Raw genomic sequence first — 17,834 nt, forward strand, 5'->3', positions numbered from 1 at the left:
TGTGTGTGTGTGCGTGTGTGTGTGTGTGTGTGTGTGTGTGTGTGTGTGTGTGTGTGTGTGAAAGACTAACTCCCGTGTCATCATTTAAATATAAATTACTGGCACTGACTGTGGCTTCAAACAATATCACAAACGACGCGAACAAAAACAATTAAAAATCTCTAAACAAACAAAGAGACACTCCTCTGCGAAGGCTGCGTAGCGTGGCATGAGCAGGAAAGGAAAGACAGATTTGGCCTTAATTACATTTTCCCTTCACGTTCATCCATCTCTCTTTATCATCTGATTCTTCATTAGCTCACCCCACAATTGCTTCTTTTTTTCTTAAACTGTCCTCTGTCTTTTTTATCCTTCTCCTCTCCATCGCCCCTGTCGTTCCCTGTCGTTCCCTGTCTCTCTGTCTGACCTAGTTTTGGACGGCGTTTCTCTCACACGCACAAACCGGTGGTCCTTCAGGTGCTTTAAATCCTTGAGAAATGTTTGAATTTTGATGTTTGATGTGATGTTTTTAAGGTCTGGAGACGTGCAGAGTTTTTTGAGGTTGAAACGTCTGGATTTGATCAAGGTCATGAAACTGTTTTCATTTGCACTGTTGCTAGAGGACAGCAATCTCGTCTTCCCATCATCCTCCATGATTTCCATCTTTTCTCTTCTCTGCTATTGTTTTTCCAGTGTGATGCAGACTAGTGTTGGCATGTTGCCCCAGACCACACCGAAATATTCACACGCATACACAAAGTGACACGCCAACGCACAGCCTGCAGAATCTCTTCAAATCTTATTCCCGATCCACTTGGACCTCCCCCTCTTCAAGCTTCTTTTTATTTCTTTATTTATTTTAAAGGAGAGGACAGTGACGTCACAATGGAGCCACAGTTACAGCTACGGCACATGCTGAGTGAGAAGTTTCAACCATCTGGTCAATCGTTATTCATAGCGAGGCGTAAACAGTAAAACGTGCCGCCGGGCATGTGTTGCAGAAAAAGAGCGCGAGGATGCTAAGCTGCTAGCTCGGCTCATCCGAAACAAAGGTGTGGTGGTTAAAAGAAGGCACACGGCTGCTTTGTGAGGGGTTCAAAGACCACCTGGACTTCATGGACAGAGGATTTCCTTCTTCTATGACATCAAATCCTCCGTTCAGGTAACGTACAGAAACAGAATAACCACAGCTGCCTGAGCAGCCAATGTGCTGATCATCATCAAGCAAATGGCAATTTCCATCCACCCGGCGGTAAACTTGTTTGCACCGCCAGTGAAAGTTTTGCCTTTTGAAGTTCAGGTTTTCAGCGGCTTTATCGTTCATCGCAAAGTAACGAGGTTTCAGCGAGAAAGCCTCCAAATCAGACACTTTAATCATGCAGCACACAAAAAATCCAAAAAACACTTAAAATGACTCTTTCAGTTAATCCCAGTTTGCTCAAAAATCAAAGAGGTTTTTATAGAAATCACAAACTTAGGAGCTTAGCATAACAAGACTCCACAGGATTCAGACTCTGCTGGCTACAAATATGCATTCAGGTGAAGACGTCCAAAAAAGTTTCGTTCCCTGCTCCCTTATCCACAAACGGGTCATCACAGGATGTAGCTTCACACGTTTGTTTTTAGCATGATTACACACCCGATGCCCCTCCTGAGGGATTTGTGTCTCCAGCTCATTGGTACAAATCATTTATCACAAAGACAGTGCCAGCCAGCCACGCCAGTGCTGTCTGTCAGCTGTACGCTGCTGTAGAAATACACTGGATTTCTACAGCATCGGCTGATATATTTTATATTTATTTACATACTTTGAAATCTCTGGTTGTAGCTTCACCGTGTGCACAGCTGTGATGCTGCTCTGCTACATGTGCTGCTGGGAGCTGAAGCAGATCTGCCATTATCAGCTGATATATTGTTCTAATGCTTACCAATAAAGAGTGTTTGCTTCTTTGTAAGTTTAATTGCCTGTACACACACACACACACACACACACACATATATATACATATATGTGTGTGTGTGTCTGTGTGTGTGTGTGTGTATTTTTTTTCCAAAACTCCAATCTGGATCAAGCTGTTCTGAGATGCATAATCCAATATGTAGACACATTTAACCCCGAGGTCATCCTAACCTCAAATCTATGTTGTCAAAAAACTGGGAATCAGAAGACCGAGAACAGAGAAACTGTTTGTTTTCTCCAAAACGTAGAGGTTAGGGTTGTTTTGTATCACGGACGAACATTTTCGCTACAACTCTTCTTGAGTCTTTGAAAAAGAGGTCTTGGGCAGAGTCGTAGTTGGTAAGAATTTGTTGTTTTTTCACAAAGAGGTCATGGGGTCATTAGGTTAAGCCCTCTGTATATTTGGGGGATTTGGGAATCAGCTTACAAGGATTTTTCACTCATCATAAAAGCACAAATCATGCTAGGTCCGTTGTGAAAGCCTAGTTTGAATTAACCTCAAGTTATACACCGGCCTATTAGACATTAGGGTGCTGAGATCTACACAAAAAGGAATTGATTTAAAGTTAAATGCATGAACAGGTTCAGATCTTAGCTAACAACCTCTGTGTCTCTGAAAATCCTGTTTGTAGCATTTTATGGTGCACAGTGTATTTATGCATTGCCTTGTGCACAAAGGCTCTTAACAGAAGAAAGTCTAATGTAATTTTCTGTTTCAAGGAGTGTGAAAACACACAAAAAGAAATCTTTTGTGTTGTGTACACAGGGTGACTGTCAAGTTTAGAGGTATTGGGGCACCTTGTGATCAGATCAGAGGTGTGGTCATATGTGTGGCTTCCTGCCTGATGAAGATTAAAAACCTCACATGTCAACACCTTGCACAATTACACGGCACTTTTTTTAAGGGCGGCATTTAAACCATTTTCCAGCTGCTGTCAAGTGACTGATTCACACATTTATTTTGGTCAAATGTGTAATATAAATAGCTCTGCTTGTTATGAAGAACATTTTTGCAGTGACTTGTCTCCCACAGCATGAGTGTGTGTGTCTGTGTGTGTGAGAGAGCGCTCCCTCCCTCCACCTCTGCCTGGCTGTCAGCTTGCCTCGACCACGTAGCAGCTTCCTGGCAGCGGCAGCAGCTTGTGTCTACTCTCCCTCGCTCTCTCTCTCTCTGACACACACACACACACACTCAGTGTCAGTAGCCTATGTAGAACCACGTAGCACCACCTTTGGATTTTAACCACCAACAGCACCAGCCCAAGCGGCAATGGATCTCTTTGAATTCGACTTTTTCAGAGACTGGGAGCTTGAACAACCATGGTAAGTCCTGTGCGCGCAGCTTTAGATTCTTGTGTGTGTGTGTGTGTTTATAAAATGCATGCATGTGTGTGTTTATTGTGGAGGGATGGCCGGACATGCTTTCTGGGGTATAAATAAAGATTCTTGTATTTTTGTCTGGAGATGCAGCCAAACTGAGTCTCGGAGAAATCGCGCACACCGTCTTTCTTTGTCACCGTAAAGCTGCCGTTGTTGCTGGAGATGAACCGGGAGGCATGCACACGCAGTCTGCACACACACACACACACACTATAGGCAGCCAGTGCAACGCCGGCTTTTTACTGTTTCGTTGTGAAATTAAAAATAATAATAAATAAAAATAAAACGTTCGGCGTAAACGTGAGACCGGACACCGGGGAGTGTGGCGGAGCGCTGGGCAGGGAGGGATCGGCGTAAACGTGAATGAACTGCGTCCCCACAAGTTTGGGCAGTTTAGTGTTTGCTCCATTTCAGTCCCTAAAGAATCACGTGTCCTGGTGACATTTCAGTTCAGCTCACCTGGTGCAGCGCAGGTGTAAAGGCGCAGCGTCACATCCATGGAGGCATAGCGATGGAGTGATGACGCTCAGTCAGTGTTTGGCCGTATGTTGACTGAGCATCACTGCAAAGTGGTTGTTACTGTAAACACTTAAAGTAGATCATCCCCATCTTTAAATCCAGTACTGTTGACAGCATTGAGAGGTCTGTATCAGCCTCGTGTTGTTTGGCACACTTGGTCCTTTTTTGTTGTTGTTGTTGTTGATTCAGAGCTGAACTCATTAGTTGACAGTCAGGATGTACACTTGACTGTAATTTTAAAAGCAGTAAACATTCTTCTGGATCCATCCACTCTCACTGAAAATGATCCTCAGTGAAAATCAGCACATAAGTCAGCTGGTATCTGCTTGCTGTTTATATATCAGGACCTGATATCTATGGCAAGACATTAAATGGACTGGTTCTTATGTAGCACTCAAAGCACTTTGTTCTACATCTAAGTGCTTTCTTTCACACACACACACACACACTCTCTCTCTCTCTGATGAATGCATCAAGAGAAAGTATCTTGCCTGAGGAGAATTTGGCACATAGACCGGAGCAGCCAAGGATCGAACCGCCAACCTTCATGAATAATAGATGACCTGCTCTACCTCCTGCCATCCTGTTAAAGTGCAGCACACGAGTGGCACAGTGGTGAAGCGGTTAATACTGCTGTTTCACAACAGGAGGGTTCTGGGTTCGTCCCTTCCTGGGACCGTTCTGTTTGGAGTTTGCATGTACCGTCTGTGTGGGAGCTTCCAAAGGCTTAAATGTTAGGTCGAGACTAGAAAAGCGCATTGAGGTGATGCTTTCTAACCTGAATAGCTGCATAAAGTAGATTCATTTCAGGACATGTTGGGAAAATGTTATAGTTCACCAATAAAGAAAAACATTTAAGATGATGTTATTAATTATATCTCTGCTGGTCATAGGGCGAGAAAAGGTGGAACAGGTCACCCATCACAGGGTTAACAAGTGAAATTACAATTTACAAACCTTCCTGCACTGAATCCCACACATTTATATTTTGAGGCTTATTTTTACTTTTTCTTCTGTCTAAGACCGTTGACTTACTTCTGGATGGTCCGGTTTCTTATTTTGAAAATCCAGTTGCTGCTCCAGGCTTTACAGTACAGTGTTTCCACATAGGCAGGCTGGTCTGGTTGTTGTCGTGACAGTCCTCGAATGTGTCCGATTCCTCCTGGTGTCTGGAAATGTGCTGTGACTTGGAAGGCCACATAAAGCAGATCTTGCTGGGTTCCCAAAGAGCACAAGGTCTACTGTCACCAGCTGTAGTTCAAGACACTGGAACTGAAGTCTCCTATTACTCTATTGGATACTGTCACAAAGTATATATGGTATTATTTATGCATTAAAATGCATAGGTGTGCAGTGCAGTATAATTGTATGGGAGGCGACAGGCGCCGATCACTGCACCACCACGCTGCCCCTTTATAAAACTCTAAAATCTGTATTATACTATTAATCAGTATCAGTGGTACTATCATCTATAATGAAAGTCATTCTTGTGGATTCTGCTCCTCCTGCATGCCTCTGTGAAGTCATTTTCTATGCAGTAGAGGACATAAGAACAAAGAGCCACATGGGGAGAAGTGCTTTTTAAGGCTTTTAACACTATGGAGGCCTAAAAAGATGCTGGGGTTTTCAAAAAGATGATAGAGAGGCTGGAATCTGCAAGAAGTTAAACATAATTCAGTCTCTCAGCGTGATTTGGAATTTATTCTCGCACTCATTTGTGCAGAAACTGGGCGTGTGGAAAGTAATGGAGGGGCAATTTGAACCTTTCAGAACACTTTGTCAGGCTCTGGTTGTACTGGTGGGCAGCTTCCTGTTGAGGTCACAGCTTCAACTGCAATTCATATTACATTTTTTTTTAATTCAAAGTAGTTAATTTTGCCTTTCAATCAGCCATTTATCATCAACCCTGGAATTCTTTTAAATAATTGCTCCACTTACCGATTCAGCAATCTGATGCAGAGTCATGTGCACGATCAGAAACAATGCAGGCAGAATGCTTCATACATGCCGTCATGTATGCATGTCATATCTATATAAATATATATATAATATATGATTTTATTCTTCTGGATTAACAGCATTTTTAAAATTTCAGCTTTTATTAAAAGATTATCAAGTGTCTCACTTCATGCTGCATATTTCTTGTCACTTGGTGGAAACATTCAGGAGGACTGTAGGAAGTAAGGTCTATATAACAGTCAGCCTTTCCAGTCTAACTGTGTATTACAGAGGGAGCACAATAACTTGGCAACCACGCTGTTGTTTTGAATGCATATTCCAGCAGGGAGAGTCTGAGCGGGGAAAGTGACACACACTGCTGTCCCTCAGCAGCCACCGTGGAAGGGCCCTGGAGCAAGGTACTTAACCCCCCGCTGCTGGAGTGGAGCTGCTCAGGGCTCAACAACAAGCTCGGGGTGTCTACACATGTAACCCTCCCCCTGCCACCACTCCATCACGCCAGAGCTGTCAGGTGGTCCTGATGGGAAATTGGGCTCCCACTGAAACGGCTTTTAGGCCAGAAAGAATATAAAGAAAATACAAGAAAATGTTTTTAGGAAACTGCAGAACAATGAAGGCAGCTTATGTGTGTCGATCAGCTTCTCCCTCATTTAGAATTAAACAGTCACAATCTGGAAACATCACGCCAGGTCTGTTTATGTAGCTGTCTGTGGGTGTATTACAGCCAGCAGGTGCCACCCTAGGGGTCTGGACTCATCCAAGTGCCCTTGAGGGAGTCACAAGAAGCTGGAAGAAAAATGCTTTCTTCTATAGCAAATCATATTAACGTGTCAGATGCGATCCTAATCTTTTATGTTTGTAGAAGAAGAAAAATGGAGCACTGGGGTCCACAGTGTAAGCAATGATTTTATTTATGAGAAGCCCTACGTAGGGTTGAAGCACCAGGATTTGCCAGTTATATATTTCCTTCGCAGTGCTGGTCATGTTGTTAAAGTGTGGCACTTTGGCAGAGCGTGTTAATTTCCTGCTTCTCACAGAAGTCAGTAGAGTTGGCTTATTTAAACCTGCAGATTGTCAGTATTTTGAAGAATTTGAATCAAATCTTTGTTTTGAACAATTTCTAATGAACATAAAAACTGAATGAACCTAAATAGAAAGGCGTCATATTCACATTTCCAATTCAAAAAGCAGCAGAAGGAAGCAAACGTTGAGTAATTCTCAGAGATTCTACATTAACAAACCGGTGGGAGCAGCACGCGCTATGCTAGCCCAGCATATTTAGCACGGGCCAGCATGTTAGTTCAAGTGTTTATCGGACAGGAAAACAGAGTCTTGCACACTTGCGTTTTTTTCCTGTAGTACTTGACATCAACTGCACAACAGGTCTCTGCCTCACTACGTTCACTAGCTGTACTGATAAGAATCTCAGACACCATCAGTGTAGAAGTCTCAGCTCTAGCGCAACACAACAGGAAGGAGACTCTCCTCATGGAGCCGTTCAACCCTTTACAAGTACCGACTGTGATTCTCAAACAGGGAGGCCTCTAAATGATTAAAATAAAAGCAAAATGTAATGATAAAAATGGTCCTATATGTTTGTTCAATCACATCAGCCATCATAGTCAACATATTGCAACAGAAAATATTCAGGCTAATTATTTTTCATCATAAGCTAAACAGGCAAAGTTTTCCAATCAGTAGAAGTGCACAATCCATCCTGGTGTCTTGAAAAAGCCAAATCCCTTCATGTGTTAAATGTATCTATTTAAAAATAAGAGTGCGTATAAAATGTACCTGACATTTCAATGTCGTCAGTTTGGGAGACACAAGATAATTCAAAATCAAGTTTAAAGGACTTAATCAATGTCAGATTGTCTAACAGCCTTTGAGATCTACGTAGATCTCTTTAACAATACCCCACCCACGTGCTCTTAGTTTGTTAACTCTTCAATTTATGAACTTATGACAGGTGGAAAACCATAGAAGACCTAAACCTGGTGAAGTCTAAGTCATCACAGGTGGTAACCATTATCCTTTATTTTGGAGATTTGGGGGGGGAAATGGGAATAGCTTTCGAGGAGAATGATTCTTTCCCTGATTTACAAGCCTTGGAAGAACAAGTTAATACAAAAAGATTCAGCTTGCCCTGGGTTACAATTAGGGTTAGGGTTGGAGAGGGCTCATCACCAATGACGGCTTAGACCTCAGAGGGTTAAGTAAAGACCATCCAAAAGCACCGTTACCCAAACAACCTTAAATCAATAAAAACAGCTGAATAAATTCAGCTGAAATTCAATTAAAGAATATTTCAGTTGAGAATGGAGGCCAACTTGTTTATGCTTTTCCTGTCCGATATCGTCTCTTAACCATCGGCTTGTACCAACATCTCTAAAGGCCACTTTTGATGTTGCTGGCGACTCTGTGCTAATAAATGTTCAAATGGGCTCAGCTGTCCAAGATGATAACAAAGATAACGGCACCGCTGGAAGATGAGAACCAGAATGCAGCGAGTTATTTTCAAATAGATCTTCCTCCTGAAATTTTACAATGGATTTTACAGGCATAAAAGACGACACGCACCTTCAATAGAAACCACGAAAATCACTCCGATTGGAGTTAAAAGTCTGTCACGCGCCATTGATGTGTGGCTGGTGTTTGACAGTAGATTTTCCCTTTAAGAAAAAAAAAAAAGCTGAGAAAGAGAAAACAATCTTGAAGCTCCCCACGCCTTTGTTAAATCTGAACGAACACTGTAGGTCTCCTCCTCCTCCTCCTGAAGAAATACCCTTTCATCTCTTCTCCTCTTTGTTGCTCTTTCTCTCTCCTCCTCCCATCTTGCCTCATTTCGTTCTCTCGCTTGGAGATCTGAAGGCTTTTGTATGATTGTAATATGGCTTGCATTGAGCTTCGCGTGCTCCTCACTGTAATTGCCCATCATGTAGCCGGCTAATCATGGCAGTGGAATCTGGGGGAGATCGCTTTGAATGTTAATTGATGCTGATGGTGATTGGTTGAACCATTTAAGTAGTTAATTAGAGAATTGATTACACATATCCTCAGCATGCAATGATAAGTTTCCAGCTGCGTGTTTTGGATCCTAAAAGTTCACATCTGCGGGAAGAAACATCGATTATTATTCTTTTTTTATTATTGTTGTTTAAATGCTGGAAGACAAAGAAAAGATTGTTGTTCAAAGGTGTAATCAAAGCTCTCTTTTCAGAACAATCTGGGGGAAAATACACCATGGCTGTCCCAAATATCGTGTTTCTCTTTTTTTGTAATAACGACCAAATTATTGCGTCTTCAGCTGGGCGGGGAAGAGGGATGACTCTGTAAAGTAATTTGTCTTTTGCATTTAATAATTAAAGATCTTTTTACAAATTTTATTTAAAATCATCATACATGTAAAGTTAAATTAAACAGGTTTGCTGATAGTCAAACTGCGGGGCTGTAAAATGAAGCCAACACAACACAAAAGCAAGTCAGTCCACATAGGCTCGCCTGCTTAAATCCCCTCTTTACATCAGAATTAAACATGTTTATAATGTGATAGAAGTTGGATACTTCCCTGTTCCCTGTTTATGATAATAGTGTGTGTTTACATCTCCATTTTAAGTTACATGAAGGTTTACGCCTGTTTGTTATCAACCACCTGTGCTGACTGACAAATGGTTATTGGTATAGACGAGTGGCCTGTGGTGACTTTTACAGGAGGGTTAAACATTTTAATGCCTTAATATTATTTAACTGCAGGTTAAACTCACTGGGCAAGCACTGCTTTCCTTGCTTGCCCACTGAGATCCAGACTGATCCATTTAACACTGATGACAGCAATTATATGTTTATTCTATTTATTTGTTAAAAATAATTAGCAGGTTATCTGTACCTATGTGATGCACCAACTGTATGGATGCACAATTCAGTTCACCAGCCTAATTAACATGAGCTGATTACCTCCCCACTCCACCGTCTCATCCAAAATATCATCGCTTATTATTACAAAACTTCTAAAACTTGAAAAGTGGCACAAATGCTGAACTCAAGGCTTTAAACCAGTTGTTTACAAACTAATGGGTGATGTCATGGTGGCCATGTCCATCTTTAATGTACAGTCTATGTTGTTACTTCAGCTATTTTATCACAAAGTGATGAATGGTATTTGGTAATTTTATAGCACTTTTCTAGTCTTCCTGACTATTGAAGGATTACAAAGATTATAAGTAGCATTCCTACAATCACACACACACATTCACGTGGCAGATTATTCTATGAACTTAAAACGCTTTATCGCTCACACATACATGCACAGAGAGACAGACTGAGGAGTGAATCAGAGACAATTTGGGGGTTTAATAACTTGGCCAAGGAGGCTGTGAGTAATTCCTTGTCCTTGTGTGTCGTAGTGGAGTAGTGGCAACTGTTTGTCCACAAAGGTGCTAGATTTGTGGATTCCAAAAAACTGAATCCCACAGTAGATGATTAAATACCCACCAAGCCATCAAATATTCAGAAAGTTGAATACTCAGGTCCGGCTCTTGAAAACCTACAAGAAGCGGTGATGGAATCTTTGGGGAAAGAAGGTGACAGAGTCAATGCATTCGATGTTCATTCTCACAGTCTGGTATTCAATCTGCCATCAATCCTCCCAAGCTCTCAGTCAGCTCACTCACACGTGCAAGCTCAATAAGCGCAAAATCATTCATCACACACTGAAATTTCCATCCTTGCTGTGTGATCGGCCTAGGCTTGCCAAACCAGCTCCACTTGATGATACTTCACACCCACATCATCAGCAACTCAGAGGCTGCGAAAGGAAGCTGTGTCTCATCCCAAACTGCCAAGAATTCACAAACAAATGCTTCAACCTGACAGCAGATAACACTGAAGGAAATCTTCTAACTGGGAAAAAGAAAATCCATTTTATCCCACAGGGCTGTGAAGCACCAGCTCTGTCTGCAGGTGTGAAAAAGCTGGTAAAAGTAGCCAGATCACCTGGACTCCATCTGGGAGGAAACAGTCACTGTCCGTGGTGCTGAAAAAACAAACAAACAAAGAAAAAAACACTCAAAGCATCAAATTTTTTTTAGCTTTATTATTTTTATTCAAAGCTACACAACAAACCAAATACCCTCATGCAAGTCAAGATCAAATCAAAGGTTCACAACAAATCTGCTCTGATAATAAAAGCAGAGATGAAGAAAAAGGAAGCAACTCAAGGTTATAAAAGGAAACTTTGCTTTTTCAAAAGTGTTTTATAAATTTTACTCAAACCATAAATAAGGCAGCATTAATTTCATTAACCATCTACCAATCAAATAATCTTATATGGGATAATGTCAATGTCAGTTTTATTTCTACAGCACGTTTAAAATCAACAAAGACATCACAGTTAGTGAACAAGAGAAAACAACAGAAAGGTAAGAAACTGTCACTAGTACTTAATATTAACATTATTAATATTACTCAGAATTAATTATTATTAAAAAATATTGGCGATAAACAAGCACTCCCTCCTGACTGAAGACCTGTCAAATATTATTACTTCTATAGTTATTTATCAAAAATATTCACCATGACCTGATAATGACGAGTGCTGGAGGACTTTTTAGAACACTTGAACACTTTGAAAACACACATAAAACTGTATTACTGGCAAATGGTCCCTAAAATATTATAAAACATATTCTGCAAAAATGTTCCTCATCTGTGTTACATGGATCAATATTACTCCTGCAGATGTTTAAGGCTGAGCTAATCTTAAATACATTTTATTCTGTTGTAATTCTCCAGCATAGCAGCAGAAATAAAGGTTTTTGTCTTTTTTTTGTCTGACAGAGAACTAACTTCTCTGTCATTAAAGTGTGTGTGTGTGTGTGTGTATTGGGGGTGGGCGGCACCTTTTATCAAGGCTTATCGGAGATAGGAATCGCTAGGAATTCAAAAACCTGCAGAAAAATCTTCAACAATACACGTGAAATGTTCCCAAAGCTTGCAACCATGTAGAACAATCTGCTCTTCTTTAAGCTATTTTTTGGTCTCCACCTACTAAATGCTGCAAATGAAGCATGTGATTGACCAGAGGCAGAACCAAAAAGTTAAAACAACCCAAGAATGAGTTTAAAATGTTCTTCAAAGTTCTGCAGAAGTCATACTTCTTTGTGGGTCTCATGGAAACAATTGACATTTTTCACTATACGCAGGGCCATTAAGAAGCACTACTGATCAAATATGTTTGATTACAGCTATTATAAGACATTGTTTCCAGATTTGAAAGAACTTGTCTGATTTGATGTACACCAGAAATCTTACTACATTTCTGCCAAAGAGTCAATTGTGAGGAGTTGATCCATTGGAGACTTTGATGTAAAATTATACAGATGTGTCTTTGTGGTTGTTTACATTTCAACAAGGAAGCAATGATCAGAATCTCCAAATTAACTCGAAATATTGTCTTAGCTTAGCTTTTAGGATTTAGTGCTCCACGCTGCGAGCTGTAAACAGATAATACAACATATGTGATGTATTAGGATCCAAAATGATAACATAAAGCTACATTAACTGAAGAGTTCAAGTGTTTTACTTATGTTTCAGATATTATTATCACTTACTACTCACAGTTTACACTCTGTTTTAGTCTTTAAAGATCTTACAGCCTTGAAAAACGACGCTGCTGTTTTTCATTGAAGTACTGAAAGAGAAAACTTAATTGCATGATTCTTAAGAAACATAATTAAGTTGATGAAGCCTTTGAATTAACAGTTTGACACACAATCCAATTATGTTATCACATTACAGAACTCGTACAAAGACAGAGGTCAGCTGTTGAAACTTTACTAGCAGGTAAACTGAGGCTCAGTTGAGGGTTGGAGTAAAGACATTGTAGGATTTGCACACGCTCCATATAAAGAGCTAAACCATCTGTTCACTTTCTTTAGTGCCTTATAAGAAAATTAAGAGTAACCATCTGGATGGGATATAAAAATCCTCAGCAGAACATTTATCTTTATCAGTGTAAGCATACTATTGGCCTCCCTCTACTGCTGCGCACTCTATTTTGTACGATGCCACAGAAAATTAGCCCAAAGGACGCCATACTCAGTAAGGTGCACAAACTTTTTTTTCAATTGCATCAAATCTTTGAATAAATCCAATAAGTGTTCAGTTGTGGAGTGAAAAAATGCATTGAGACCCCTCCAAACCTTTTTAGTCAGTTATCATAAATAAAGAGAGTTCACACAACAAATTACCACGACAAGCCTCAGATGGTAACACCCAAAAGGCACTGAGTGGCTCAATGAGGTGCGGTAAAGTCACTCATGAGTGCAGCCGAAGTACTTAGACGGAGATATCTCTCTCTGAGCGGCAATATTGTTATTAAAAAAAGCAAACAGTGTTAACACGTAGGTGAAGAGGCTTATGAAATAAACAGGTAGTTTCACATCATTCTGTTAATGCTGCGCCAAAATCACAATTGCCAATACTAAAAGCCCTGTAACTGTTAATTAGACTATAAAGCTGAGCATAACTGTACAGAACTGAAACAAATCTCTCCCCTGGGATCAGATCTGTTGTGCTGTAGCTGCTCTTCTGTTATCGGCATAGTCATTGTCTTAGAGTGTTTCCCACCTCTTAATGCTCGTACTTACCTACGTTTCTATTGCCACGAGTCGTTTTTTATGTCTTTTTAAAGATGAGTTTTGTGGTAGTTTCTTTATCAGACAACGCACAGAGGAGAGATAAAGGAAGCGTGAGCTGCGGCGGAATTTCTGAAACACATCTAAGCAGGGGAGCATAACTCATCAGGAAATAACCTGAGTGTTGCATATATCTGAAAACTGTGGCATAGCACTTTCTGGTTCTATAAAGTGTACGTGTTTATTTAGTAATGACTTTATTTAATTAGCTCACTATTTGCTTAAGATAATATTCATTTTTTTGGTGGAATGGGTCCGATTAGCTAGAGAGCTTGCTTGAAATTACATCCCCCAGTTTGTTGTTAAAGCTAATTAAGAATTTGTTTAATTAGTTGATCAAGTATTTGCTTGGAGTAACGTTCACTAATTTGTTGGGAAATTCTCATTAGTAATTATTGGAATTAGTAAGCAGTGTTTGCTCCGTAACACTAATTCAGGCAGGAGAATGATGTGTCATGATAGCAGGACAATATTGTTATTACGTTACAGTATCAGGAATATGTGATAACATTGACTTAGTTACAACTTGGAGTACACGCTTAACCTGAGCTTAACATTTTATGTAGAGAGCGACGCATTCAGTGCTACAACAGTCACTGCTACTAATTAAATTCATTTATGCATTTTTTCCCATCTGAACTGTTTTGGCAGGAGTTCCTTGTTTCGAAGGAATTTTGTAGATGTGTCTGGTTCTCAAAGTATCAATAATTCATTCATTTATTTATTCATGTTGTGAGCAGTTTTGTGTATGGTCATCAGAGTACTCCGTCTCTATGATGATGCAGAAGGAAGCAGGATGTAAGCGTTAGCTCTGTCCACAATCGCTCACTCATGCTTACTCCATATTTAATTCAGTTTATTTATATAGCGCCAAATTACAACAGTTGCCTCAAGGCTCTTTATATTGTTATGTAAAGACCTGACAATAATGCAGAGAAAACAGAGAAAGCCCCGACAATCCAATGACTCTTTATGTTAAAGTACTTGGTGACCGTGGGAAGGAAAAACTCCCTTTTAACAGGAAGAAACATCCAGCATAGTGGACTAAATAATGAGTTTGCCATTTTTTAGCACTGCCAAATGGATTTAATATACCCTGTACAGACTGTTCAGAGTATCCTTTCACTGCTCAAGAACAGAAGACCTTCGGGCGTTTCACTAGAGTTTCAAAAAAGAGAAAATATGCTCAGTACAATATGTATTTGTTACAGAAATATTAAAAATAAATGTTCGTAGTGGTGGATGCTATGCTTAAAAATTTGTATCACAATATGTGACTGTATTATTATTTACTATTTATTATTTCTGTATTTATAAAATTTTCCTATAAATATTGATTTGCTCTCCTGATATTTAGACTGTAGTATTGATATTTTAACCTTTGCCTAAAATGTGTTATTTATTTACAAATAACACATTTTAATATTAAGGTTTTAAAAAGAAAAGAATAACATAAAACCAAAACAAATAATTTTCTTCATTAAGCTCCGTTAATGTTTGACAGCAGAGATATGAAGTGTGGCTTTGAAACTGTCTTCATGTGTTTCATTCTTCTGCATGTGGTCAGAATATGTAAAAAGAGTGAAACTTCCAGTCTGCACATATGGCTCCTTAACTGAATAGCATCAGCAAGGATTTTTGTTTGTTTGAGCTCACAAAATAATCTTCTACACATAAATCCATCTACAGGTTTATCAGTCAGTGAGGGATTTCTGACACAATCACGGATTCTCCCTCTCAGTCGAGTTAGCTGTTAGCTAGCTGCACACTTCCATTGGTCAGACAAAAAGCATTGCAGACAAGGGAAAATCTACAAATTAGGTTTGTTGGTGAATTGTCCCTTTACTAATGCATAAAGGGGAAATTGCACTACCTCTATCTACAGTATCTTTTACACAGTTTTCCATGGCTGGACCTTCTTAAAAACTAAATTCAACCACATATGCAATAAAAGTTGTGACTGGGCACGGCATTTCAGTAGAAGTGTGTGTGTGTGTGTGTGTGTGTGTGTGTGTGTGTGTGTGTGTGTGTGTGTGTGTGTGTGTGTGTGAGAGAGAGAGAGTGTGTGTGTGTTTGTAGGGTTTATAAAAAGAGAGAGAGCACAAGAGAACGAGAGACTTGGCAGTCAACACCAGGTAGCTTCTGCCCTTGTGCCCCCAAGATACCAAGACAATACACACACACACACACACACACACACACACACACACACACACACACACACACACACACACACGCCAGGTCCCGGGGTTGGCACAGCCATCTGCCAAGAGGAGCATGGTGCTGAGGAATGATAACACACACACGCACGCACACACACACAGACACACTCTTTCTTTGCAGGCACACACTCAGTCTGCCTTGAACCCAGTGCTCTAGTAGTTCTCTGCTCTGCTGTAGTTGGCACTTGTGATACTGCTGATACCCATTTTGTGTCTGTCCAAAAGTCCGTGCGAGTATTTTATGGTGGCAGAAAGCCGACTTACATCCAGGTATGTGCAGATGTGCTGGAATCCTGTCGGGCTGTGTGTTAGTAGTGCATTTTCACCCTCTGAACTTAAATGTTTCAGCAGGTTCATTTTGTTCAACATCATTAAGGTGAAAATGCCAAAATGTTGCGATGTTTCTGGCAGAAGTTTATTTCTGTAAACCCAAACCTGCTCTGCACCTGTAATGAGTAGGCCTATTATTTATTTAGGCAGAAAGTAGAGGGGGGGAAATCCCCTCCGTGTTTTATCAATGTTTAGCTCAGGATTGTGTGGATGGTCAGGTTTTTAATTGGCTGATTTTAGTTAGTGCTAGTTCACCTACTGCTTTTCATCTAAACAAATAAAAAATAGATTAAAATCCATCCACCATGTTTACAGGCTGTTTATGGCCTTGGAGAGAAGGCTTGGAAACTCAGAAAAAATCCAGAAATCCAAAAAACACTTTAAAGATATTTTGATATGGTTTTGCATTTTTCAAAGGGCTAGGAATGCAAGTATCGGGAAGGCTACAATTTTTTTATTTTGTTAAATTCTTTAGAGTAGCCCTGATGTGTACGATCATTAAATAAGTCTTTTGAATCTGTCAACAATCAGCAAAGACTGCTATTTAATTAATTTTTCTCTGCAAATAAAAGTTCTAAATTGTTTATGATTCTTATACATCACGGCTAGCTAGATATTAGCTAGCTACATTATCATTTATGTGTGCTCTTTTTCCAGATATGCAACTGTATACTTTAACATATGTTTAATGTAGTTCAGCCAATATAATATTTGATTCATTTTACAGAAGGCCCGCACAACTCTCAGACAAAATATCTTATTATGTGTCAATTTGACAATACACAATACAAGCAAAGTTGTAACTGTACAGTACACAATACAGACCAAAGCCTTTTTTGTAGTTTGCCTGATCTAGTGCAAGAGTGAATTTATAATACATTTGATGTATATTAAACAAACGAGAGAGTTAATATGACTTTAAAATTACCCACTGGCAGGGCTTTATGATTTGGTTTTATGTGTGTGACTGTGGGATATAGCGGAGAAAGAAAGACAGACAGAGAGAGCTAGTTAGCCTCACAGGACAGTAGATTAAACACGGACTTTTAAATTAAACAGAAGTAATAAAAGTGAATTTGAAAGCAGGGCGATATAGAGGAAGTGAGAGCGAGACAGAGACGGAGAGGGCTAATGACGTAGCTTTGCTAGCCGGGGCCAATTTACTGTGAGGTTTCGAAAGGTCATCTCCTACACGGAGGCCTGTCTGTGACAAATTACATTATTTACACTGGGTAGAAAGAGGCAGCGGGGCCCAGAGAAACTCAGAATTTAAAGAAAAAATAAAAAGCGGACAGAGAAATATAAGAAGACAGTCCTTGCATGTTTGATTTGATTGTAATTGGTCTGCAGTGTTAACATAAGAACCCTGAAGACATTCGCAAATGCCCCTAATGATGCTTTTATCAAGACGTAGTGTCCGTGTTTCTGACACAGAACTGGTACGCCCGATGTGATCAGATCTATCACTGTGCTATTTTAATTCTTTCATTTTGGATGCAGGTCGGACTTCATATTTAGAGCAGCCATGTACTGCTGTTGCGTTAAATTGATAATTTTCTGAAACTGCCTGAAGCATACCCAACTACCTCTTTCACTTTTCTTTTTTCAGATTCACAGCTTTACGCTGGCTGTCACTTTATTAAACCTGTTTTATTTACTGCTTTAAACACGAGGTCATGCAGACAAGCCTTCATTCGGGGAAAGCCCCTGTGGAGCTGAGGAAGCAGTATGTTTGATGTCTCCTATTATTTTAGCCTGAAGAGATAAAAAAGTGGGTAATAATTAGCATCA

General features: G+C 39.9%; 1 protein-coding gene across 2 annotated transcripts in view; it reads left to right on the forward strand.

Moving 5' to 3' along the window:
- The first annotated feature begins 3,043 nt into the window (after positions 1-3,043).
- The window catches only part of aff2 (ALF transcription elongation factor 2), a 190,966-nt gene continuing 176,175 nt past the window's right edge, over positions 3,044-17,834 (forward strand). For both annotated transcript variants that reach the window (XM_006782067.3, XM_087847674.1), the window contains exon 1: positions 3,044-3,262. In XM_006782067.3, coding sequence (XP_006782130.2) covers positions 3,210-3,262 — 53 coding nt within the window. In that variant the 5' untranslated portion in view covers positions 3,044-3,209. The remainder of the gene's footprint in view (positions 3,263-17,834) is intronic.

Source organism: Neolamprologus brichardi, chromosome 2 (assembly GCF_056152115.1).
Source record: "Neolamprologus brichardi isolate AB-2024 chromosome 2, ASM5615211v1, whole genome shotgun sequence".
Taxonomy (NCBI): Eukaryota; Metazoa; Chordata; class Actinopteri; order Cichliformes; family Cichlidae; genus Neolamprologus; species Neolamprologus brichardi.